The sequence below is a fragment of the Amblyomma americanum genome, chromosome 8 (assembly GCF_052857255.1).
Source record: "Amblyomma americanum isolate KBUSLIRL-KWMA chromosome 8, ASM5285725v1, whole genome shotgun sequence".
Classification (NCBI taxonomy): domain Eukaryota; kingdom Metazoa; phylum Arthropoda; class Arachnida; order Ixodida; family Ixodidae; genus Amblyomma; species Amblyomma americanum.
In genome coordinates this window covers 5,080,258-5,108,038 of record NC_135504.1, presented here as the reverse complement: position 1 = coordinate 5,108,038, position 27,781 = coordinate 5,080,258, and the positions used below count along the sequence as shown (strand labels likewise).

General features: G+C 45.0%; 1 protein-coding gene across 1 annotated transcript; it reads right to left on the bottom strand.

Annotated features, from left to right (window-relative positions):
- On the bottom strand, positions 1–26,220 carry LOC144099987 (uncharacterized). The gene is made up of 3 exons (XM_077633037.1): positions 26,031–26,220; positions 18,703–18,814; positions 1–201 (listed from the first exon to the last, which is right to left on the bottom strand). The coding sequence occupies exons 1-3, from the start codon at positions 26,152–26,154 to the stop codon at positions 54–56; spliced, it is 384 nt and encodes a 127-aa protein (XP_077489163.1). The 5' UTR covers positions 26,155–26,220; the 3' UTR covers positions 1–53.
- Between the last annotated feature and the right edge of the window lie 1,561 nt (positions 26,221–27,781).

Sequence of the window (27,781 nt, the reverse complement as noted above, 5' to 3'; positions counted from 1 at the left end):
ATCATTTCCGACCCAACGTTTATTTCTATACTAACGAAACTCCACCTCTTCTTTTAATCACGAGAAGGGCCAGGAAGTTCCAAGTCCAGTGTCTCTCTGCTTTTTCCAAGCATACGGTTCCTCGGTGGAGAGCATTCAGGGAATTCTTTTTCCCCTTCTTTTTTGTCGTCTCCTTTATAATCAACTCTTCGCTCCGTGCAGCTGCATGGAAAATATAAACTTCCAAGCACTGCGAAGTGCAGAACTGCCTAATACAGTTTTCTTTGCCACACATCATGCATTTAGAAAGGCCGCTTGGAAGCCTGACCTCAACAAACTGACGCAGCCATTCGCCACATCTTGAACCACTACGTCCAATCAGCTATTAAAAGGCTTCTTTTGCCCGAGTGTTTTGTCCACATGTTATGGGCACTTACATAAAATCTCACGAATGTGTCAGTAAAGCAGTCTGCATCACGGCACCGATAAGGCGTGGCCTTAAAGGACTCCATCTCGCTCTAACAAATATTAATTATGATTAGTAATTAATACTATCACGCCACGCGTAAAAGTGCTCCGCTTTGGCAACATGTGTGCGTCTATATGCAACCTTTGTCTGTAAAGTTTCGAGAATGATTTATTTTCTTCGCTAGAAACTATTGCACAAAACAAATGTTGGTGCGTATGTGTAGCGCCATCTTTTCGGGCTAACCTAAGCTATTTGTGTTAATTGCTATGACAGCCGATAGATGACACTGCGTGTAAAAAATACGTTGTCCCTCATCGTTTGCGCATTCTACTCAATTTGGACAGATGGACGTCCACTTCGAACAGCGTGTAAACATAAAATTCGGTGGGAAGCTTGGCAGGACAGCCGCACACACGTATGAGCTCCTTCGTGACGCTTACGGCAACGAGACATTATCGCGGGCGCGAGTTTTCGAGTGGCACAAGAGGTTTGCTTCGGGGAGAACGTCGGAGGGAGACGACACAAGGCAGGGGCTCCCGTCAACTTCACGGAATCAAAACAACGTGTCTCGGATCAGGGAAATCGTGAAGCAAGACCGCACCACTACAGTCCGCATGCTATCAGATGCTCTCGACATTAGTACGACAACATGCCACCAAATTTTGTATGAGAACTTGGGAAAACGAAAGCTGAATGCCAGACTTGTGCCACACTCCCTCACACAGGACCAGAAGGACACGCGAGCATGAGTGAGTGCTGATTTGCGCTCTGAGGAATATAAGGATGTTGAATTCCTTGACAGCATTATTGCTGAAGACGAAACATGGTGTTTTCAATACAATCCTCAAACAAAGAGGCAGAGGGCCGAATGGGGGTCCACGAGCTCTCCGGCGTCGAGAAAGGTGTGGCGACAGAAGACCAAAATAAAGACAATGCTGATAGCTTTTTTTTCGATGCCAGAGGTGTCATACACCATGATTTCGTCCCACAAGGGCACACGGTGAATCAGGAGTTTCTTGCTCCAACACATGCGTGATGCACTGCGACGCCGTCGCCTTAACTTATGGTCATCTGGACAATGGAGCCTTCTCCACGATAACGCAAGGCCGCACACTGCTCTTTCTCGCCAAGCACAAAATTTCTCGCCAAGCACAGTATTACTGTACTTCCCCATCCGCCACACTCGGCTGACCTCTCCCTCTGCGATTTTTTCCTTTTTTCCTCGTGTGAAGAGAGGCCTAAAAGGTCTTTGGATGGGGAGCGTGGAGGCCATTCAAGACGCCACGTCACAGTAGCTGACAGCCCTGCCAAAAGAAGCGTTTTCCAACTATTTCCAAGACCTCAAGAAGCGTTGGAAGCGGCGTATAGACTGCGAGGGAGACTATTTCGAAGGAATGCTGCACAAATGATTTCAATGTAAAACACAATTTTCTAATGGACTCAGTCTCAGAGCTTTGCGGACAAAGGTTACAATTATATATATATATATATATATATATATATATATATATATATATATATATATATATATTCCTCGACGTCTCGATTGGAGGACCTATCTTCTTGAAAAAGTTAGGTACTCCAAGGTGCATAAGGGCAATTTTTATTATTTTTAATTTGCGGCGCTGAACTATGAGAGAACAAGAGTGCAATTAATCTGTTGCTTAAAGGAAATTATTTATAAAGCAGCAGAAAAAAGAACCATGGCGCTGGTGGGATCGGAACCCACGACCTCCGAATTTCACGCGCGGTGCTCCACCAAGTGAGCTACGTTGATGGCGGTCCAATATGCTGCTCTCGTGGGTATTTATGTTTTGCGTGCAGGCGAACGTTAAGAGTGCTCAGCAGTCAATCATGATTACTGCATCGTAATTAATCACTACAATCAAGACTTCGCGGAAGATTGGTGGCGTGCTAAAATGCACCAAAAACAGTGAACGACAAGAGCCAAAATATTTAGATAAATGCGGACACAGATGAATACCAGCGTACATTAAACAAGGTGTCGCGTGAAAGGCTATGAGATATGGTCCTAAGATGTGCTGTTGTTGTGGCGTGAGGCAATGTACTGAAAAAGCAAAAAAGCAAACAGTGAAAAATAGGAAAAGGTGAAGAACAGTGTTGATGAAATATGGCATCCTGTGACAGACTGTGTGATATGAATACCATGAAATAATGGGCGTATGACGGGAGACAGGATAGCTTGCCAACAACATAATTCAGACCGCAAGAAACAGCATTGAACTTCTTTATCTGGAATTATTCATGCTGCGTGTTCAGTGTTAGTGCTAAAGCATGATGCAGTAAGGTTACTCGAATTTTTTTTTCGAAATGGTGGTTATTAATGTTTACATATCTAGAGATATTAAGTTTAGGCAGTGTCTCGAAATGAGAATAAAGTTTCTGTCTCGCAAATAGTTTTATGATTATTAAAACAATATCCGAAGAGTGTTTGTGTTTGGCCAATATATTTAATTTTGCAGATGGAACACTCAAGCATGTAAGTTATATTCTTTGTATCAAGTAAGTATTTACCCCGAGTTTTCACATTAAAGTTCGGTGCAGTGCCAGATGTCATTACTGATGTTATCTGCGATAAAACTTTGCAACGCGATTGAATGCATAGATAGCAGCGAAATGGCCCACCCAGCGACGTCTGAGACCGATGCTGAGTGCACCAGATTTGATTAGTGACTGATCGGATGGCTGCTCTTCTGCTTTGTGCTGTTCCTCGTGTTCAAAAAGGCCTGCGCGTTTTACCGCATCGTTTATTATTCGCGCTGGCTATTTTTGGTAAATAAGGCCGTTACAGATGTTGGTGCAGTCTCGTTTGATGTCGCGCTCGTCAAAACATATTCGTAAAGCTGACGAATTGGTGATTTTTGATGCTAGTCTTCTATTCTTTAAGGTGGCTGCCTTCGAAATGTAAGCATTGTGATCTGCCACTATGTATCCTGTATAAATTAGTGTTAAAGTTTCCCATTTTTATACACACGCAATCTCGAAAACTAATTCCGGTTGACGAGGAGGATTCACAGAAAGTAATGGTTTCATGCTTGTTAATAAAACTCGAGATGAATGGCAGAAGTTCTCCTTCAGCATGCTGCCAAATAAAAAAAAATATCGCGAATGAAACACTAGTAAAAGGGGTTTATTGGGTGTGTAGCATGGACTGGTCTTCTAATAGCCCATAATTATATTGACATAGTTCGGACCAAATCATTCTCCAGCTATTTATGTCCCGTTTGATCCGTTTGATTCAGGGCTGAATGTAACTATTGACTAGCCTGTACGCATACAAAATTTTCTCCTAGAACGAAATTGGATAGGGTTTCTTCCAAAACAATTTTAAACTTAGCAGTTCGATCGCTATCCAAAAGACGGTAAATGAAGCTATTAACAATTTCTTTCGGCTTCAGCGACATAATTTGTTTTGTAGTGTGGCGGATAGGGCTTTTTGGTGGCATTTTTTCAAAGCGCTAAAGAAACACTGAAGAAGAAAGAAAACCGACAGCGAAGAGCACTCGCCCCTGTCGGTTTTCCTTCTTTGTCTGCGTTGCTTTAGCGCTTTGAAAAAAATTCAATTAGTTTTGTTATCAACCATGCTGGCGTCACCCATGTCAGCGGGCTTTATATCAATTTCGCATTGAGATGCTAGTCTTCTTATTGCTGCGGTTTCTTTTCCACCAAAAGGTCGCGACGAAAATCCTTTTTTGGTATATATACTCCGAGTACATCTTATGGCTTTAATGCCTAAGCGTAAAACGTGGTTAAGAAAGAACTGATCCAGTTTTTTCTAGCAACGTACCTTCTACGGGTGCTTTTTTTCCAGATATTAAAGATCGCCCAAGAAACATGAAGAAAAAAATAGCGTGACTGCGCCTATGCGTTTCCTTGTTGAGCGCTCCAGACAGTGCTCAGAATCTATTCTGAGAGTGGCGTCGGCCGCTCATCTCGATACGGTGATCGTGGGCGCTTCGTTCACTCAGCAGGTCAGCAGGCATTTCGCAGCGCGACATTGAGGCTGCGCAAGAGCGCAATCAAGTGGTTCCTTTCCTGCTTCGGCGGCTTTCATTAAAACGGCGAGGACTGGGCCTAGTAGGTGGGTCTTGGTGGTTGAGCGCGCTTAAGTTTTCACAGAACGAGACGAAGACACAACAACACAGAGCGCGAACTTACAACCGTGGCTGCTGGCTTCTTTCATACGTATAACGAGCGCCTCATTTCCCTTCACTTGTCTGCTTATTAACGAGGTCCTCGGTTCTGGCACCCTTGATGGATTCAAAGCATAACAGGGCACTGACATAGCTTCAGCCCTCGCCGGTCGATGATGTTCCACGTCACACCAGCGGCAAATGCGGGACGTACTACGTTCGCCGCTTATAAACGAGGGTGACGCTGGTGAACACTCTCAAGGCTACATCACACGCAAACATAAATACCCCCGAAAGCAGGAGATTTGACAGCCGCCGTCGTAGCTCAGTTGGTAGAGCACCGGACGGATATTCGGAGGTCGTGGGCTCGGATCCCACCGGCGGCATGGTTGTTTTTCTTTTGCATTTTTAATCTGTTTCCTTGAAGTGATAGAACAGTCACTAATAGTCGCCATTGATCAACACCACAAATATAAAAAATAAGAAATACAGTTCTCAGGACCCCTCTGTCACGCTACGATCTTCGAAAGTGCTGCGGTTCGGAACAACGGGTTCGTCAACAGTGACATTCAGGCCGCGTGAGTACGCCGACTCTCTCTCGCTCACCCTACCGACAGCCTTCCTCACATAACTCCAAATTTTTAAAATGAAGGAAAATTGCGGATAAACGAATTAGGCATGAAGTATATATGCATAGCCTAAAGGCCTATCTTCAATCAAAAATCGTACCAAAAGGTTTACAAATGTCGTTAACACCACCAATGGGTGACCTGTGTGAAGACGAGAAGGATAATTGGAATCGTATACTACAATCTTCCTCTTTAAATTTGCTTGTAGTTACCATTGCCCACTTTGAGAAGGCGTTGGTGGCTCTGAGAATGGAAGAGAGTCGTGCTCATCAACAAATTACCCTTACCGCACCGGAGGCCACAGAGCTTATGTTCTTTGAGGAAAAGAGAGCGACTTAGGTACGCGAGACCAAACGCAAAAAATTCAATCGAGACGGGGTTCCACACCTCGCGTGGTCAAATTCAGTAACAAGATAAAAAGAATCAAGAACGAATGCAGCTAAAAATATTAACTCCACTATTATAGTAAGCTCCAACAACAAATCCAGTAGAACGACACAAACATCAACAGTTCAATAAACACGCGTAGAACGACCTGGAATGACACCATCTACTAACAATAATCCTGCTGTTCCAAGCGCCCACTTTGCTTTCCAGCATAATATCATTAATCTATCAACCAGGGCCTCAACAACAGAGGAAACATCCGTCCTTTCTCGAGGCCTTACATTCTGCCCATCCACCGGTAAATACAGCGAATTCTCGGTGTTAAAAGATTTGGACAACTTTGCACATATGTCGCGACTCCGGGAATACTTTTTTGATCGGGCACGGGTTACAGCGGATAGCAGAGATCTCGTCCTTACTAACCACCAGTGGACTCCTAATATAGGAATGGCCAAACACTTGGACATGTACATTAACGCCGTCCAGAAAGACATTATTTACGCCTACAAGAACCACTGTCCAGGGAGGCAGAACTTCTCTAAAAACGAACGGGATGCATTGAAGGCTCTGAGCAGAAGGACAGATATAATCATGAAGCCAGCGGATAAGGGAGGTGGTATAGTTGTCATGGAAAGCGAAAAATACATTGAACAAGGCTTCAGACAACTCTCTAACATTGGTTTCTATCAGCGTCTTGAAACAGACCCAACTCCATAATATCAACATTTTGTAGCGGAGACTCTGGGTCAACTTGCGAAGAATGGGGACATATCCCTACGGTTATCTAAAGCCCTCACCGCACCACACATGTCGCCAGGACGATTCTACATGTTACCGAAAATCGACAAAAAGAACAATCCTGTCCGCCTTATAGTATCCGGCATCGGCACTATTACGGAACCAATTTCCAGTTACATTGACACACTAATTTCACATATTCCAACAATACACGCGTCCTACATACGCGACACAAACCATTTCTATCGCGCAATAGCAGTTCTCAAACTCCCGGAAGGAGCCTTCCTGGCCACACTAGATGTAGTCTCTCTCTACACAAACATTCCTCATTCCCATGGTATCAAATCTCTGATCGAAGCATATGAACAAAAGAGAAAGGAGGAATCACCTAACCCACGTGTTTTAGAAATACTGGCGAAAATCGTACTCGAATATAACTACTTCAAATTTAACAATGAACACTATTTGCAAATTAACGACACAGCCATGGGTACAAGTATGGCACCCACCTACACCAATATCTTCATGTATAGTATTGAATCCAAATATCTAAAAGATTGCCCCATTAAACCCACCCTATACAAACGCTACTTGGATGACCTCTTTTTAAAATGAACTGACACAGAGCAAAAACTCGTTTGTTTTATTGAAAACTTCAACCTCGCCCACCCCAACATATCTTTCACTTACACGTACTCCAACACCACAATTAACTTTCTAGATGTTAAGATTTCGGTAAACGAAGGCTTACCCTACTTACCACCGGTGTATATAGAAAACCGACGGACCGCGAACAATACCTACACTTCCCAAGCTGCCATTCTCGTCACTCTAAAACGAGCATCCCATACTCTCAGGCACATCGTTTTAAAAGAATATGTTCCCAAGACGAGGACTTCGCAAAAAATTCCAAACGTATGCGAGATGTCCTCATTAAGCAACGATACCCCCGCCCCTCCCCCGCCATTGTCGACGATGCTTGAAAGGGCATATAAACTCAACCGAGAGCAAATACTGGAGGGACGTCGCTACAGCGAGGAAGCAGATCACCTGGCAACAAATGTCGTACTTACCTTCACCAGTAACCCGCCTAACGTAAACAAAATACTCAGAAAACATTTCAACATTCTCGAACAAAGCGAGCGCCTCACCATAATTTTCACTGCTCCCCCTCACGCGGTCTACAGACGACGAAAAAACATTCAAAATATTCTAGAGCACTCAAAAACAAATAACCAGCCGGTTTTGGGGTGCCGTCCCTGTGGAAAAAGTAGATGCCAGGTCTGGAAACACATAAAAACATTAAGCTGTGCAGTAAGCACAGCTTCAGGCTTCAAATGGGAAATTAATGGCAACTTTGATTGTGATTTCTGCAACGTAATATGCCTCCTAGAATGTAGTGTGTGCAGTATGCAGTACATTGGGCAGACCTTCAACCCTCTACGAATTCGCATTAATAACCACCGCGCGCATATCTTATCCCTACCCAACCTTCCCTTGTCAAAACAAATTAATGAGCGAAACCACGCATTTGATGCAATTAAGTTAACATTCCTGCAAGGTGGGTTCCACAACACCCGGGAAAGAAAGCAACGTGAGCCGTACTTTATTCACAAATTTAGCTTGACATACCTCGGTCGTTTCTTGCCAGCGACATCTTTTTCAAGCTCACACAAATTTCTTCATCCCACACACCATTCCACCCCTATCTTCCCAGTTCGATTACCTTGCCGAGCGGGGTGAATTGAAGAACCATTGCCTAAGTGCTCACGCCATTCTCATTTACCTCCCACACGACACTTGCCCGAATTCGGATGTTTTGCCACTTTTTTTTCTTTTGTGTGTGTGTCTGGGTGTTTTCAGGCACAGTGCACGTGTGTCTAGTTAAGCTCACGGCGCCGCTGATTCGTCCTTGGCCCTGGCTGCCGAAGTGGTTCCAGATGATGGAAACTCCGGCCCTCCGAACCTCCGCGAATAAAAAAGCACTAAGCAAATAAAAGAGCATCGGACGCAATATTCGGAGGTCGTGGGTTCGGATCCCACCGGCGGCATGGTTGTTTTCTCTGCTGCTTTATAAGTAATTTTCTTTAAGCAATTTATTAATCTAAGTATTCTTCTCCCACTGATAAGGATAACACATTAAAAAAAAAATTAACGTTCCCCTATGCACCTTGGTTTCGGTGACTGTTGGCTCCCTTCATAAATTTGTCAAACGGGCCCCTCATTTCCTTTAACTTGTCTGCTAATAGCTTAACGAGGGTCTCGGTTCTGGCAGTCTTGATGCCATAGGTAGCATAAGAGGGCTCTCGCACAGTTTCCGCCCTCACCGTTAGATGACGTTCTACGTCACGCTCGCGGTATTACAGGACGTGCTACGTCCGCCGCTATGGTCGAGGGTGGCGCTGGTGAACACTCTCAAGGCTCGCTTTCACCCAGTAAACATAAATACCCAGGAGAGCAGCAGATTGGACAGCCGTCGCCGTAGCCTAGTTGGTAAGAGCACCGGGCGCGATATTCGGAGGTCGTGGGCTTGGATCCCACCGGCGGCATGGTTGTTTTTTCTGCTGCTTTATAAGTAATTTTCTTTAAGCAATTTATTAATCTAAGTATTATTGTCCCACTGATAAGGATAACACATTAAAAAAAAATTTAACGTTCCCCTATGCACCTTGGTTTCGGCGACTGTTCGCTCCCTTCATATATATATATATATATATATATATATATATATATATATATATATATATATATATATATATATATATATATATATATATATATATATATATTGTTACGAGCGTAGGTTGCGTTGGCTCCGCAGAATAAAGATTTAAGAGAAGTGGGCACTTCTACAAAGACACTTTTACACTTTTGTTTATGAACGTTTCGACCGCGATATATACCAAAAGTGATTTCTGGCAGCTGATTTGGTCAATATAATATAAAATCACCAAAAATTGAGGAAACATAACATGATTTATTTCACGACGTTTCGGCTGGAGGACCAGCCTTTTTCGAAAAAGGCTGGTCCTCCAGCCGAAACGTCGTGAATTACATCCTGTTATGTTTCCTCAATTTTTGGTGATTTTATATATATATATATATATATATATATATATATATATATATATATATATATATATATAGCCGACAAGAGAAGGGATATAAGGGGCTCCTCATTTTATCTTCCCCCCTTTATGTGTTATTTTAGTTTTTGTTCACCTCCCCCTTCTTCCGTCTTTATATAGTATATACTTAACCTACAACCTGCCCATCGTGACATGCGGCACCTCATGTCATCGTGAGTGGCTCCAGGCAAGAGCAACCTGAGTCGCTACCCAACTTACGCAACCCAAGTCCTATCCATGACACTACCTGCAATATAATGACACTGGCGCACTGCTTGGCCGCTCCACCACTGCACCAGGAGTGGTAAAGACTCCCAGGGATATATGAATGGAGAGAATAACCAGTTCCGCATATATAGACATTACCCCATTATCGTTACCTGAACGACTGCCCATCATCAAGCATTCTACTTTCGTAGCCCATTTGTCGGATTATGTACTTCATAATTTCATATGTATCATCATTACTCACCGATGTACCTGAGTGCTTACTTAATGACTGCATTTTATCTTCTCCGCATTTTTATTTGTTTTATATTAACTTTTCCACACCACTCTCCTTCCGCCTTTATCTCCCAAATTCCCTTCTCGATGAAGAGTGGCAGGCCAGCGAATTTTAAGCGCTAAATTTTCTCTTTCTTCATTAAAGGGCTTCTCTCTCTCTCTCTCTCTTGAACACTGTATATGAACAACGGAACCAAGGGAAAAACAACTGCTACTGATTCGCACTGGAACCGAAAACAGAAATCAACAATTATTTTTTAGCGAGAGCTACACTACGCTAGTAAGACCCGCGTTTCGCGCGGTCAGCCTTAGCCAGAACTGCGCATGCGCCGTTACCATGGCAACCAGCTGCGCTGTTCCACAGGTGTCCGCCGCTTCGGCGCGCCGGTCTCTGCCACTGCGAGGATGCGTGATGTCACGCCTCACTACCGCGCAAGGAATCGCCGTTACCATGGCAACCAGCTGCGCGGTTCCGCCGGTTTTGCAGTTGCGCCTGGCTATGGAGCTTGGCGTACACAAGCCATGAGGGTATGCACATTGTTAGTGAGCTTATCCATGGGTGAAGAAGCTGACTGCGAGCGCGTGTACTGTGTGCGGCATCTTCGTCTGCAGCGAGAAGCTGCTTTGAACAACTTCGAAATCGTTGCTTGACGTGGAGAGGCCCGTCAGCATAAGAATGAAGCTCGAAGCGCAAAGCGTGCGTCGGCGACACCTGAATAGCGGGCAGAACGTCTCGCCAAACGGCGGCGTCAAGCCGCGGAGCGACAGCTACGTCGCGCCGACGCCGACGCCGAACCCCTACGAGAACAAGAAGAATGTCGGGAAGAATCACAATACGCGAGGAAGACGCACAGGATGACCGAACAGACTACAAGACTGAGAGCCAGTGCTTCGGCAACGGGAACATTCGAATTTGACTTTGTGAATAGTCATTTTGGCTTTGCATGTAACGCGGCCCTCGCTACACATATCCTGCCCTAGCTGGGCTAAGCCACTGCCATTTTCTTGGCCCCTTCTACGACTTCTGATATCACCGGGGTTAAGCTAGCAGCCGAACATATCGCAAAACAACAACACTTGCAGATGGCGTCGCCCTAAATTATTTTGGACACCCCTCCACGTCTTCGTCCTGTCCAAAATGGACATGCTAACGGTGCAGCGACTGGCCGCTAAACTCCGCGTCCTCGAAGACAGCGGCGACATCGTTCAGCAGGTGTAGGTGCCAGTCCACATTGGCACAGGCTGCAACGAGGCGGCCGACGAACTGGTCAGAGCTGCCCAACTTGCTTCAACGCCTGTCACCGCCGACATATTGCTGTTTGGAAAAAACAGCGCACCTTAAGACAAGGGCTGAGGAAGATATAACGACACAGCACTCTTTCTCAGTCCTTGAGTCCTTGTCTTAAGGTGCGCTGTGTTTCCAAAATATGAAGTACCAACCAGCCCGTTCGACCACCCTTGCGTATTGCTGTTTGACGGGTCGAGATTCACGATGCGGTAGCAGCGACCGTTACAACATCCGAACCCACGTCGAAGCCAGCTGCTTGCCCTGCCCAATCCTGTTCGGACGTCTGGCATGTGTGGATGTCTGCCTGATGCTCCGCCTCAGGATCGTCAGCTTTTGCATGGTGGAGTGTACCTTCCATCATGGGTAGCAGGCTCCAGCTGCCTGCTATCTCTGCGACAGACAGACGTGTTGCTAGATCACCTTCATCTGGAGAGCCGGAACATGCCACCAACAAAACTGCTCTGGTGACATGAGACAGGAGGCCGCGACTGTCTTAAAAACCTAGGAAAACGTCCTCTTTCCGCGCTGCGCTAAGCCTGCTCCACTTTCTCGGAATATGGCCTCGGCGCTCGCTTCATCGGCCCCGAGTTCTAACTCTCCAGGTAACATCCTTTAGTTTTTACTACGTGAGCATTAATGGTAAAAGGCCGAGGAGTAAACAAAATGACGCCGTATAGATGAAGCCTTAGGTGAAGACCTGGGAGCGAAGCACTACCCATCGAATTGTTAGCAAATTGTCCACCGTTGCAGGCGGCACTTAAATTATTAATTTGTCTCGAGAAATAGCCCGTGAAGAGCAGCCTCTGTCGCACACGCCCCAACGACGGCCGCACCTGCCATGGCTGAACAGGGGCGCATCGCTTAATCGCTGCACCACTGCTGTAGTAGTGGTACGACGGCTACCAGCGGTCTATGACTGTAAAGAAGAAAATGACTGTTGTCTTGGTGTTAAAATGAGAAGGCTGGCATCCAAGTGTTTTCCAAGTGAATGCGCTTCTCCTGCTCGTGTGGTTTCCTGTGGCTGTTTCCTGTGGTGCCTGTGGTTTCCTGGTGGTGCCTGCGAGCTCATCTCTGGTGAGGCCGTTCTGTGTGGGGGAGTTGGCCAGGTCTAAGGTTAAGTCTGTAGGCGCGTTTAATGTGCACTTGAGGGAGCGTTTGGCTCATGTATGTCGCTGACCTCCCCGGGTGGAGGGTCGGCAGCCTGGTTTGCCAGCTTGCCCACCCAAAGCTTGCCGCTGGACCTTTTTAACAAAAATGGAATTGACGTCATCCTTGTGGCTCTTGTACCAATCGGTGAAGGAATTATAAAGATTAAAACCTCTGAGGTTCTTCAGCAGGAGCTAAGGTGTTTAACTACCCACTACCTCCAGATCTCTGAAGTGCGACCGTTCGGCCGTAGAGGCATTGTTTTCAAGTCCTCTGACATTGCTTGCGTCACAGACCTGCTCCAGTGAAAAATATTTCAGTCATTAGCGGTGAAAGCATTCATCCCTGAACAGCTCGCATGTTACAAATGTATTGTTCGTGGAGTGGACCCAGCATCTTCCCCACAGGAAATACTGGAGGAGTTTCAGGATGCAGGTGTGGGGGTTCTTTCTGTCTACCGGTGCAGTAGAGAATTAAATGGTGTGCGTGTAGCGACAGAATCAGTTATAACTACTTTTGCTGGCTCCTCCTGTCCTGAACTCAAGATCTGCCCAATTCTGTATCGTGTGCCTCCTCTGCAACCCTGCATGTCCACTTCAATGCACGAACTGTTGGCGGTTCGTTCACAGTGGTAAAGCGTGTAAATTGGCGACCCGCTGCCGTGTTTGTGGTGAAGGGCATTCGGATGACAGCTGCTCCTCTGATCAACCCTAGTGTTGCCTCTGCAAGTATAACCACTCAGCTGATGATGCCAACTGCTCGAAGCGAGCTGACGAACAAAGCCTGCTAGATATAATTAAACCGAAGGAATGGTCGAGAGCAGATGCGTATGCACTTCTGGATCAGAAGAATAATACATGTGCCAGCCGTGCGCGAAGATCTGTTGCAAATATAGAGTCAAGTTTGACTACTTCAATAGTGTCCTCAGTAGAACAGGCTCTTTCTGTGGTGGTCGAGCGAATGCTGTGCAACTTCACCGCGGCTTTATCTCAACTTGTTGCAGGCCTGTCTCTGCCTTCTCAATCATCTATTTCGGCGGCGAAGCCTGCATCGCTCCCAAATTGTGCTGCTAGTAAGAGTGACTCCATGTCGCCTCCTGACACATCCCAAGTCCCGCCTGCGAACAGCGCTCCTGGCAGTGTCTCTCACGTAGATATCTGTAACACGGATGTTGAAATGCTCTGTCCTTCACAGAAGCGTCGAGCTTCTTCCTCACCCTCGAAGTCAGCTGTTCCACAAATCAAAGCAAAGAAAGGGCCCCCCAAACTAATCCTCCAGACTGATGCGCGGAAGGAGGCTGTTGCTGCCTCTTTCACCAGTCAATAATAATGGTGGGCCTAAAAGTTCTGCCATGGAATGGCCGATCCGTACTTTCTTCTCTCACGGATTTTGAAATACTTCTTCGCAAACATAATCCAGATATTGTGATTTTGCAAGACACTCCCTCCTTTATCCCTTCCCTTACGGCGCGGTTCAGCTGTCCAAAGATATATGACAGATACTGCGCCATTTCCTTTCCCCAAAAACCAATTATTATTATTATTAAGACACGTGGCTCTCTCCCCTTAAATTATTTTCAATGAAAAAATTCCGTGTTTTCAGGATAGACCGCAATAATGACAGGGGTGGTGCGTGAATAACTATGATCTCTACAAAAATATGTCAACGGGCATCCAACTCGCAGAAAGTTATGCTACCTGACTGCGAGTTGTTGGCGGTTAAAATATCCGTTCCACTGTGCGCCAAAGTAACTATTGTTAACGTCTACTTTCCTGTAGGTGTTCTCAGGACAGACAGTTTGGATACCTTACAGAGCGGAGCAAACAACACAGTCATCGCAGGGGATTTCAATTCGCACCACAGTGTCTGGGGTAGTCGCTCTGACTCCTACGGCCAGCTTCTCTGGTCATGGATGTCTATGAATGCAGTGCGCTGCTGCGATTCCGGAGCAGTAACCTTTATGCGTGGAGTTTCTCGTTCAGTCATAGATTTAACATTAGCATCTCGTGGGGGTGGATTATCTGCATGGTCAACAGTACTCAGGTACATCTAGTGACCACTTTCCAATAACCTTTAATATTATGTCCTCTCCTATCAGAAAATGTGGTGCAACCATGAAATTTGTAAATCACATTAAGTATAAAACATTGATATCTGCCTCGCTTCCCTCCATAGTTACCTCAGGTCGAGCAGAAAGAGCTCAGCGGGCAATTTCCTTTCTGCAAGATGCTGCCGAGAGCTCTGTATTCTCTGTGTGCGCTACTGCCCCTGCCAGACAGCCGTCTCCTTGGTGACCGGAGGAGTGTGAGAAACCTTATCGCCTTAGAAAAGCAGCAAGGAAAAGCCTCTCCTATAAACAGAGCCAAGCTAATTGGATAAATGATAAGTTCTACTCTGCATCCTTCAGAAGAACTGTTAAAAAAGCAAAGGAGGATTAAAATCAAAATTTAAACATGTATCTCTCTAAACCTCAGAATAAGAACGCTCTATATAGATTCATGGCGCAGAATAACAACTCTCCGGACTCCAACAGCATAAAATCAATGGTATTGTCTCCGCAGGAAGTTAAGCAACACCTTGAACGTATTGCTCAGGGGCTGGCTTTACGTTTCAAGTGCAGAAAACGGAACCTTTGCACACTCTCACCCCCAGCTCGGACTATCCTGAGGTGGACGTGTCGGAACTCCTCCCAATTGTTTCCTCGATGCAGTCTGCTGCCCCGGGATCTAATGGGGTTACTCTGGGCATGTTAAAGATTTTAGCTCAAGACTTTCCAACTCACCTTCTGGATATTGTAAATGCGTCATTGGAAAACTCTTGGATTCCTTACAGTTGGAAAATTGCGAAAGTAATTTTACTTTTGAATGGATTTCATTTAGCCAATATTCAGCCGATTGCTTTAACCTCAAATTTAGTAAAGCTAATAGAGAGAGTAGTACACAGTCACCTCACAGAGCATGTTCATCACGTTAACGGCTCAGCTCTACACAGATTGGCTTTCGTCGCGGTTGTTCCATATGGTCCGCGCATGTGGATCTCGAGAGCCGAATACGACTCTCAATGCGTAAGAGAGAAGTTGCGGCCTTGGTGACAATGAATGTTGCTAAAGCCTATGACAGCGTAGAATACACGGTCCTTATTAACAATCTTGCTCAGCTACATCCACCGCACTACATCTATGCTTGGATTTGTGAATTTTTAAATATAGATTTTTCTTCTGTACAGACGGATCTTTCTGTTCTAATACCTATGTTCAATCAAGAGGTGTGCCTGAAGGATCTGTTTTATCTCCACTGCTTTTCAACATATTGGTTCGTGACCCATTCATTCAAAACATTACAGTTTATGTATACGCAGATGATATAGCTTTTTTCGAATCAGCAAAATATATTCATGCACTATACGAGTGTTTACAGGCATACCTGAATGCTATTGAAGTCTGGTTGAACGAAATTAATTTTATCACTTAATGTCAGCAAATGTGGCATGCTGGTATTTCCGCCCGACACTCTTTTGTACATCTCGCTAGTATACCGCTCCACTCCAATTCCGTAGGTGGAGTCGGTTAAATACCTAGGCGTTATTTATGATCAAATTTTGGACTGGCGACAACATATTAAGAATATTGTTATTAAAGGGGAACGTGCGCGGGGCCGGCTGACACAAGTTGGCAATAAAAAGTTTGGCATGCGTCGTGACACGTGACTGTTGCTCTATAAGGCTTACATGAGACCGATTCTGGAATTTGGTTGTGTTGTTCTCTGGTAGCGCAAACTACAAGCTGCAGCCATTAGCTTTACTGGAAAGGCGTGCCCTACGGCTATGCCTCGGGCTTTCAAAATCAGCTTCAAACGTTGTCCTTTATCTGGAAGCCCGATCCCCGATCTCTTTTCCCGCTTCCAACTTCTAACAGTGCGTACTTTCTTCAGGTCCTTTGTCCCGGCCCCCGGCGTTAGTAGTCCCATTTTTCTATCCCAACCACACCTGTTTTTCACTAATCATTGGCCACGCTATCAGCTTCCGCAAGTTAGGTTCACGCAGAATCTGTTAGCCCCGCCTCAGGTTGATCTTATCTCCTTGCAACAAGTTGCAGATACACAGGCTGATCCCGTCTTCTATTATGACCATATTTTACCATCCCATGCGAAACATATGCACGCAAATATCTTAAATGGTCTCGTTTCTGAACACCTACAGAATTTTCCTCTTCATACTGCTATCTCCACTGATGCTTCTGGCAGATGTGAGAAGGCGGCGGTTGGGATATTCGCCGGAGCTGGCTTAGAGCTATTCCGTTCGTATCCCAGATTATGCTCCTATATTCCTCAGAGTTTCTGTCCTTTGGTTTGGCTCTTTTCAAACTTGCTAAGCATGTAGCATGGATTCTTATTCTTGCAGACTGCCTTTCAGTTCTAGTCTCTCTCCAAAATTTGAGAAAATCTTTATTGAATCGTTCGCTTAGGTTTTTTGTTCCGCGCACAGTGCGTGAGATCCGACTTGTCTGGGTACCTGGGCATTCGGGCATCTATTTTATCCAGGTGGCTGATTTATTGGCATGGTCAGCTCTCAGCTCTCCTGTAATCTATCCCGTCCCTCACATCAAGCTGTTAGAACCTTCACGCTTCCAGCGGTTCAAACATATTTCACCCATCCTGAGTGATCCATTGCTCAATACCGTGGATTTTAACCACTTAAAGTTTCCATGGAATATCCGGTGGTGTAAATTAAGGCTTTGTGAGGTGTCAATGACGCTTCTGCGATGCAGAATCACTCACTTAAATTTGTACTTATTCAGATGTGGGTTTGCTGCGACAAACCCTTGTGTGTCATGTGGGCAAGTTGAAACAATAGATTATTTTCTCTTCTCTTGCCGGCGGATCGCAGTTCAGAGAAAACAGTATTTGGAGGTCCCTCTTTCGAGGATAGGACTCCCTCTGTTTCTTCCAGTTATTCTTTCGCTCGGTGAGAGCGCAAAGGGATTCCCGTTAAGCAGTGTCTGCGGCTACCTTCATGATTACATAAGTGCAACTGATCGATTACCTTGTTAGCTGTATACAAATTTTGTCTCATGTCCAAAAGTGCTCGATTCTATTCCTGGTAATTTATATTTCTTTAATTCATCTGACTTTTCCAGTTTCTATCTTGATTCAGTCTTCTCACGCCTATTTTTCCTCGCGCAAATACCTCATTGGGATTATCTACTGAACCTTGGCCAATCCCCTTGCGTGGGTGTGTGCCATGCATACTAAGAAGAAGAAGAAGAAGGAAAGGAAAAAGCAAAAGAAAAAGGAAAAGAGAAAGGAAAAGAAAAAGAAAAAGAAAAAGGGAAAGAGAAAGAAAATGAAAATGAAAAAAGAAAAGGAGAAGGAAAAGGAAAGGAAAAAGAAAAAAAGAAAAGGAAAAGAAAGAGAACAAGAAAAAGGGAAACTAAAAGTAAAAAAAGGAAAAAAGGAAAAGAAAAAGGAGAAGAAGAGGAAAAGAGAAAAAGAAAGAGAAGAGAAGGGAGAAGAGAGGAGGAGGAGGAGGAAGGAGAAGAAGGGAGAAAAAGAGGAGGAGGAAGAGGAGGAGGAGGAAGAAGAGGAGGAGGAAGAAGATGATATAAAGAGAATGAATACTCCAAGAAGGAAAAATAAAAAAAATTAGAACGACATCGGTGTGTGCTCATTGAGAGTACTTCCTAACGGCGACGGCGCACGTATGTCCGTCGTATCGACCAAGCGAGTGCGATTAAGTGCTTTTTCTTGTCACTGCGGCATTGTATTCTTCAGTGAGGAATTCCCTTCCGTTTCTACTCATCTTTCGACTTATGCGTTGCCCGGGCGTGTCAGCAGTGCCACCTCCATCTCCCCTCGGCCTTCTCTTGGAGTAGCTTTCTATATCTCTCTTCAGAGACCATATGAGACTGCATTCTCTACTATCTGCCTTCGGCAGCTTCCTCCTCTTCTCCCTCCCCCAAACTGCATTCTCTCTACCTTCTCTCTATACACGCCTCTGCCCGGCCGACCACACTGCCCGATTCTCTGAGTATCCTTCCTCTATGCCTGTCATTTTCCATCTTTTAACCAAATTTTCCATAACCTAGCCTGGTGCAGTTCCGCTGATGCATTTAGCTCAGTGAACAGCAGCATGTGTCATCAGACTTCCCTCTCCAAAAATAATTGCGTTTGCTCTCTCTCTCATAAAATGCTTTGTTTCGCTCTTCCTGAAGCTCACGCTACTCCGCCAAAAAGGAAGGAAAGATTCCTGACCAAACTTATTTATTATCAGCCGACATACTCACTTGGTCCTAGTCACTTCACCGTTGTTGCACTGGAGCAGGTAGCAGGGGTTCTCCTGCTTGGTTCTGTTTTGGCCGTCAGGGATGGGTAGTCTGTTTCCGTCCGGGCAGCTCGCTGAAACATAAATTCCGTCCAGATATGTGTGTGGGCCAGTACCAATGCCGGCTCCTGGCACTGGTGCACTTGTACTAGAAGTTCACTTTGTTTTCATTTCACACTTTATGCTAACGGTTTGGGTTAGTAGTACATCGTTTTGAATAGTATACGCTCTAACAATTAGGACGACATCTAAATTTGAAGAAATTATTACGTACTTACAAACCTCAGAACAAGGCCTCAGGACAGACGGTGATGATATTGTTCAAAAGGGCTGCGAAACACTGCTTGAGCGGATGCCGGCTATACTTCAGATGGATTCTTTGCCACACGGATGCATACTCAAAAAGAATTGCAGGAATCGCTGCATAGGAGCGGGAGTTATTCAAGGAAGAAATTTAAAAACAGAAGCAAACAAAATGCTTCCCTCAACTTGATTTTCGCGCGGCTTCCCTTTCCCATTTCATTCACCCAAAAACGGCACTGGGCGGGACAAATCAAAACAGCCTGAGCACGACGCGGAAGTTTGCACACCATCGTTGCCTAATCGCTGTAACTCGTTCTTGCCAATGCTGCTAGCGCCGTTTGCATTGTTACAACAACCACGTGAACGCCCAGGTGACCTAGCGATGCTTCATCGTCACGTCGACGGCGCAGAAAGGAACAAACACTAACCAGTGACGTTCCCTGATTTACGGACCTGAATTCCAGCACGAGATACTGTGACGGAGTGACGGCCTGCGCAAGATACTAGATATATTTAGCATAGGGAGTACCGCTACTGCTTACCGTCTACCATGACCCGCCGCTAGGAACGTGCTGATTGGTCACGGCGAGCAAGGAGCACGCGCGCTGTTGACGGGAATGTGGCGCCATCTGGCGCAGCTGCTCGGTGATCCTCCACAAGCTGACGATGCGCACTGCTTGATGTGAAACGAATGGCTTTCTTATTTGTATCCTTCCTTGGGACCGAAACGAACGCTTGTAGAGTGTAATGACTCGATCGGATCGATTCCGCGAAGCCGTTTTCAGATACATACATAGTAGCCGTAAGTGTTGTGTGCTAGGTCGTACGATGTGTACAGAAAGGCGCAAAGTCCTTCGATGCAAAAAATATCCAGAGCCTCTAGTGGTGTATTTTTTGTTTTACTTGCTTTACAGTGCTTTTATCTAAGACAAACAAGTTGGTTTTGTTCATGTATTATAAAACGCAAAAAGATTCAGAACGTATCTTCATTTATTAGCACAATTTGCAGTCTATTTACTGTTTTTCCAATAATCAAGCTTCCGCCCAGTGATGTCACATCGACTGCTAAAAACCGCCACTGTATGGTGACACTATCAGCGCCATAAATTTGTTTTTGCAAGCTAAATAAAATATTTAAAGCGTAGTATTCGTGGAACGACCGATGCTAATAGCATCACTATAACTCATTTTATGCAACCAACCGGCAAAACAATGCACTGTTCAAGTGTTGAGGCCCCTTTAATGGGAGCGAGACAAGCGCGAGCACTTCACCCGGGCTACCGCTTACGTTTTCGCCTTTGTGAGACACATCTGAGATATAACTAAAGGTCTCTGGGCGATCGTCCTGATCGCAAACTGTAATAAAGCACTTGAGACACAAGACGTTAGCATGAGGGTGCCGGGAATGTTGCAGAAAAAAGAGAAAAAACTGCAGATTTTGTACCACAATGAAGGATATAAGCGAATGATGAGCCAATGAATCGTGGACCATGAACACTGCAGGGGCAGTGGTCAATAGAAGCAAACTGCCGAGTCCGATAGAGACACCCATTGGCAGCAGTGGGGGTGCTATGTTTTAAGTATAGACGTTTAGAAACGGCTCAGGTCACGTGGCCCGGGGTACAAGGTCAGTGAGCTTGGTTCGTAGTGTTGTTTCACCGCGGCTGGAACCGGGCGTGGGAGAGACGCGGGGTCGGATTGCGTATTGAATGCTAGGGTTGTACCAGGAGTCAGTAACCATTAATACTGCACTGAAGACCTCAGCTAATGACAACCCATGAGCTCCAGCATCGCGACGGCAGTGAACTCCAAAGCCTCCATCAATTGTAAAGTGGTAGCAACCCGAAGAACAAGAAATCGCGACTTCTGGCGCTGATGTCACTGCTGGCCTGCGCGAGCCGTCTATCTGCGCCACTGCCCGCTTCTTCGTCTTCCTCGTCCCCGGCAGCACGTTGGTAAAGAACTCCACTCCTGCAATAGCCCACGCAGGGGCCGCAGTATGCATAAATAAAAAAAAATAAAGTGCAGCTACTGACCGGCTATGCCAAAGTTTTGCTGCTTTTCTACCAAGGCTTGAGTACGTGCCTAAATAGCTAATAAAAACTACTTTGACTAACATTTATTGCTTAGTGAGTCTGATTGGTTGCTGATTCTTTGTTAGGTAGCACCTGCGCAGAGTACTGCATAAATTTGGTGTCATAAATGTTTCTCAAACATAAAATACCTATAGTTTACATATTTGTGCTTGAACCTGAGAAATGTATGCCTCATGAGTGTTGGTCCTCTAATGAACGTTTTGTTTTAGTGTATAATTTTTCTAATGGTTTATTTTAAAGGAACGGGAAAACTGCATTTTAAGCGTCCAATTTTTTTCGCCACAAAAGAGAGTTTGCTAAGGGACCGCATTCTGCAGCGGTTCTGTTCGAAACGCTGTGTAATATTTTTGCAAAGAATTGGTACTCGAGAGGGTACGAACACTGAAGGGCGTGGAAACTATAAGAAAACATGACTAACACTGCTGAAAGCGGATAAAAACACTTTGCAGTTTTAAAAAACCAGCGATAAAGGCGAGTTTCATCAAAAGATGACATTTTAAATGATTTCCAAAGAAAAATAAAATTATTTATTTACTTATTTATTTATTTATTTATTTATTTATTTATTTATTTATTTACCCTAAAGACCCAGAAGAGGGCATTACATAGGGGGGGGGGGGGGGATGATGAAAAGAAAGCACACATAACAAATCAACTCATAACAAATGATGGTAAATATACAGAGGGCAGAGTTTGGGTAACATTTGGTTAAGTGCAGTATAACATATTGAAACCACAAAATTCAACACGTTCAAACAAGTGAGTAATAGTTAGGGCAAAATAAGTAACTAAAAATACAATGGCACATAAAAGAGGCTCCGGAGCTGTTCAGCACACAAGAAATGGCAAAGCAAAAAAGGACCGCCAAAAAGTCACGGACACGGTAAATCATTCAGCACTCTATGACGCATTTTCCGTGTTCGGAAATGTTAGTAAAGCTGTTTGAAAAGATGATAATTCAGTACGGCCGACAATGCTGGGTGGCAATGAGTTCCATTCATTTATTGACAAAACCAGCGGTGACTTCTGATGTCTTAGTGTGCGAGCGAAAATCGGACGTACCTTATGCGCATGATCCAGGCGAGCTGAACAATGAGGTGCAGGAAAGATATGATTTCGGGAGAATGGCGTTTCGCTATAGTATAAGGTGTGAAATAATGACAACCGGGCGAACTTTATACGTGTAGCAAGAGGTTGAAGATTCATGGCTTGCTTCATTGCTGATACGCTTTGATGACGTGAGTAGGATGACAGTATGAATCTGACGGCTTTATTTTGTGCTGCTTCTAGAGCATTTGTAAGAATCGCGTGGGAGGGGTTCCATATAACAGAAGCGTATTCAACAGATGATCTGATAAGCGTTGTATAAGCGCTGTGCCGTGTTTCAGCGTTCGCAAGGGGTAAACGGCGTTTCAAGAGACCAATTTTTTTAAAGGCTTTATTAGTTATGTATTCAATGTGAGCATCCCAGGTTAAGTTCTGACTGAAAAACACTCCCAGATATTTTATACACGACACGGAGTCAATTCCGCTATTATTTAACCGGTAATTATTCTGTGATGTTTCTGCTACGCTAGAGAATCTTACATGCTTAGTTTTACTGACATTAATATCCATCTGCCACGTTGAACACCATTCAGTTAGTTCTGTTAGATCTGATTGGAGAGCTAGTGCATCAGTCGGGGTGGTTATCTGCCTGTATATTACGCAGTCGTCTGCGAAAAGCCGTATTGATGAAGTAATATTAGAGGCGTCTGTGAGATGAGACATGTGTAGGGAATGATGAAGGTCAGTCACAAGCTCAAAGAGTTGCGACTGGCATGATCGGTTTTGCCGGAATCCGTGCTGGTTCTCGAGAAGTAAGTTATTTAGGTTCAGATGGTTCATGATGTGGGAAAAGAAGATATGCTCTAGTAGTTTGCAGCAGATACAAGTAAGTGAGATAGGCCTGAAGTTGTTTGGATCGGTGTTACTTCCTGATTTGTGTACGGGAATGATGTGTGCTTGTTTCCAGTCGTCCGGGAGCTGTCCTGTATCCAGAGATTGTTGAAATATCAGCGCGAGCAAACCAGATGATTCGTGACATGTTAGTTTCAGAATCTTTGTACTGATCCCATCGGGTCCTGGGGCCTTTTTTAGTTCTAGCTTGTCGATTGCGCGGGCGACGCCATTTGTTGTGATAGTAATAGGTGCAAATTGAAACCGTATGTATGTTGGAGAAATGGGCGGTAAATTATCAGTGGGGAGTTCATTTGTGAACATGTCACTAAAAGATTTGTTGAAGATTTCGGCGCACTCGTCTAACGGTAAGGGCGAGCCCACTCCTGTAGTTAGTGCTGGTAAAATGTTGCTGCTTTTAGGATTTACAGTGCGCAAAAACTTTTGCGGATCACTTTTTAATAGTTTCGGAAGTGTGTCGTTATAGTATTTTTGTTTCTCTTCTTCGAGTTTTCTTTCAGTAAGCGCAGCAATTTCCTTATATTTCATCCAGTCGAGTGGTGCATTGGTTCTTGAAGCTCTTCTGTATACCCTCTTTTTTCTGTTTAAGTACCTTTTGCATTCGTTAGTGAACCAGGGATCATTTATTCGGTTTGAGATTGTTCCTTTTATATTGGAGTTCACATTAATTACAATAATAGGCACGATCTTTTCGTTTCCGCCATAATCTCATGACATGTTTTGGTCAATAGTAGGACACTTAATTAAAAGACCTTCGGGTGGTAAATGAGTTTAATACTACCCTGCCAGCGAGTGAAATTATTGAGTCTATCTCTGTGTAAAGTCAAAGTCAATGTAGTGTAAAAATGGTACTGAAAAAGTCGTATATCGGAGGCGCGACATCACGCAGGTAGTCAGCTCGAGCCAGCCACTCAAGTCTATGGCCGCATTACTCGAGTATAGGCGCATTACATTCGTGTGATACAGGGCTATGTGTATTTGCTTCCTTGTGTCTCCTTCCCATCACCAATTCCAACTGCGACCAGAATCAATTCTGTGCAAAATGAGTTGACCTATTCAGCGGACAAAACAGCGCAGAGAGAGAAAATGTGGATGGAGCGGTTGCTATCAAGCTTGCTTCAGGTATGTTTCAAGCTTGAAGAACCGCGTTTTGAAAAGTATTTCTATAATCATATGTTTTGTAATCATGGTCACAGTTACTCCATTTCCAGCACAGCCATCCCGCAAAACGTCGAATAACAAAATTAACAAAATTATATCACCTTAACTTCTGTCCTCTCTGGACCTTATTTCATCTTTTTACCTCATATCTCACACATGTCCAGGTGAAAACTGTTTTGCGGCTTAGGAAAAGGCATTCTCGTGATAGAGGACTAAACGCACTAAATTGAAACAGTGCATTTCCTGGTCGTTTTTGATTGGTGTCTGTGCGCCTTCTATTGCTCTGTTTCAAGTAGTGCAACAACATTCGAACAAAAATGGCATTTCCAGTCACAAATTTCTCTATTTTCCTTAGTGTTTATTTTATTTATGTAAGAGTCAGGAGTCATGCCTTTCATTTCGCTGTTATCAGTCTCGTTTTCTTTCGCGTTGAACAGCCTGGACCTTGCCTTAATGTCTCAAAAATCTAGAATATATAAGGTTTTAGGGCTTTGCGAGAGCATCAATCTGGGAAGTGCGAGGCACTGTAGCGCCTCCTGTCAGGTCGATTCTGTGCTCTTGGGTTCGCTTCAAAGTTAACTACAACCAATGTGCACCAGAATTTTCACATTTCTCCACTATCAAATTCTGGCTGCTGTGAATAGGACTCGTCACACTAATACCACCAAAAAAGCAATTCGCTTTTTCTCTCTTACACTTTTTTTACTAGAATGCATTACGGCACATACCGAAAGGCTTCTTGAGAAATATGAATTCTCTAATTAGCTCGTCCTTGGGTCGGATATTTAATCAGCGCATGTAATTACGATAAAAAAGTTCATTTCTCTGGACGCAGACAATGTAACCTAGGCCTCGCGGGCACATTTTTCTAAAAGATATACTCACTGTATATAAGTGAAAAATCAGAAAACCTTCTTAGCGCTTTCCTCATTGCGACGACGATGAGGCAGAGCCGGCGCGAGCGCAGCAAAGCACTACCTCCGCGCCGCCGATCGCTAAGTCGGCAAGCCTTTCATAACTGTACTCGTGGTCGCCTATGTGACGACCACCGCATTGTGATGACCCGTTGGGCTCTGTCTTCAGACCTGGCGGTTTTCCGGGGTTGCAGACTGGCAGGGATTGGGCTTCGACCCGCCGCTTCCGCTGTTCAGGCTTAAAGGCCTTAGTGGATGGTTCGTCCAGCTGGAGACTGCACTGTACCTGAACGTCATCCCCATCCAGCCGTTCAAACACGCAATTCTTAGTCATCTCATCCCGCCAGACGCGGTTTGATTGTGAACTGATCATGCGTGTGCGAAGGGCTTGGCCTTGTCGATTTGCACTCGGCACCGCCGCCTTCAGTAACGAATTGTTTACTTTATGGACAAGCCCCTGCCTCAACAAATGTTCAATTTTTATCTGACCCAAAATTATCGCAGTTAGCCAAAGCTACACAAGAAAACAAATAATTCTGAAAAATAGCCACTCTTACAGTATAATATACACAGCAGTAAATCACCACTATGGGAGAGTTGACTTTTTGTGTACTGCCTGCTTATTACTGAAAAGGAACCTAAGCGCCGCTTTGAAAGAACATTTAGTCAAGGCTCCTTATTCAGCGGCAGAGAATAACCGAAGTCTGTTTTAACGAGAGAAGTTCTACCTAACAGAACGCTATGCCTGTGACGAAGAGAACAACTACTAGCACAGTCTGAACACTAATCAGCCATGAGAATTCTTAACTAGCCAGTATTCATATTGAAAACAAAGAGCAAAGCGGCGCCAAACATACCTCCAGGTCTTTCCTTGTTCTTGGTGTCGTTTTTCTGTCCTTTTCTATCAGTGATCTTGTTCCCATCACAGAGAATTACGGCCAAAGCCAGAAAAATGGCAAGACACACCATTAAGGTTCGCATTTTGCTTGTGTTCTCACTGCACTCGACCTCCTATAAAGCGCGATAGAAGTGTTATCACACCTCATATATATACCCTGGCTGTCGCACGAACCGAGGAAAAAAAATGAAGACAAGGCAAAAGGACTATCAATTCATCGGCCCTATATTTGTTTGGTATTCCGGCTCGTTAATGTGTGCGGTAACTTAACAGCGGTTTCCAGTTGAACTGCTACAATACTAATCGATCATCCTTATATTCGCGTAGATTTAGCTGTACTGCGACAGCTCAGTCTGTGAAAATTGAAGCGAATGCGTGCTTTGTGACCGCCTTGCAATGGCTCGTGCTGCAGCTGGTGAGCGAGAGCGCAGCAATGGGTAATAGTGAGGAAATTATACCCTTGACGTGAGCCAAAGCTACATGAGTATAACCTTGACGTCAGTAAAGTTTTTTCTCGGGGGATTTGAGACAAATGGGGAGAGAAAGAGGTGATCTGCTGGATAGACAAGAATGAAACGAAGCGCAAACAATGAGATAGAAAACGCCCCACGCTCAATTCCCTTTCGCTACATTTGTCGCCTTTGAGTGGGCCAAACACTAGCTCGCGATCATGTCACGACTGCATGCGTCACGCCTTGAGCTTTTTTGTATGTTTAGGGGCATGAAACGCTGTACTAAAATGACGCCAGACGCTCCAAAACCCTGCGCTGCACGTCGGCAGGATATTGAAGCCCGCGAACGTTCTTTGGTTTCTACACAGCGAGTGCATGCTCTCGACGCTACCAGCAAATTGCTGCTACTTGCCGCTACCACTACTTGCGGAAACATCCGCAAATTATTGCACAAATATTTTTGCTTAAGCGCTAATATTGCAATATTTGAACTAATGCTTGCACTAATATGCGCAGTAATATGCGACTAATATGCGACTAATATGCACTAATAAGCGACTGGGATTCGAACCCGTGGAGGCGCAAGCAGATAAACTTCGCTGGTCACTGCGCGAGAGCACAAGGCTGTCGGCGCAGCCGAACACACCTTACGTTAAACTGCAACTCATTCTCGCTTTGTGCATTGAACATCGTCTTCTTCATCAATAATACTTCTACCAAAATAATATTCGCGCTTAGAGGGAGTTGGCCTTGAGCTGCGGTGCAGTGCGGACGTGCGTCGCATGGGCTCCGCACATTTTTACTTCCCCGGACCTTCTCAACCCAGAATGCCCCCAGATTTTGGCAGCAGCTTAGAGTAAACACAAGCTGGACCACTGGGACACCGAATTCAAGACGGTGGGACCAAGTTTTGGTTTTTTTTTACCGGAGTTGGAAGATTCCAGGTGGCCGAGCGGGCGCTAGGCCTAACGAGGCTTAGCTCGACTGCGGGCGCTCGCGGGCACCCCGGCTCGCCGCGAGGCGACGATGCAGCCCGGTACGGGTCCCCGCCCCACGAATTACCCTAGTTTTGAACCGACAACGAGCAGACCAGCCAAGAATTTATTGGAAGCCCAGGAAATGGACGAGGACTACCTCGACGCCACCGACTCCGAGAATTCGGCAGACGGGGAAATCGAGAATGCCGCCATGCGAGAACAGCAACAAGACGCCCCAAGGCAAGACGAAGCAAATTGGGAATTGGCCCGGTCCAAACGCC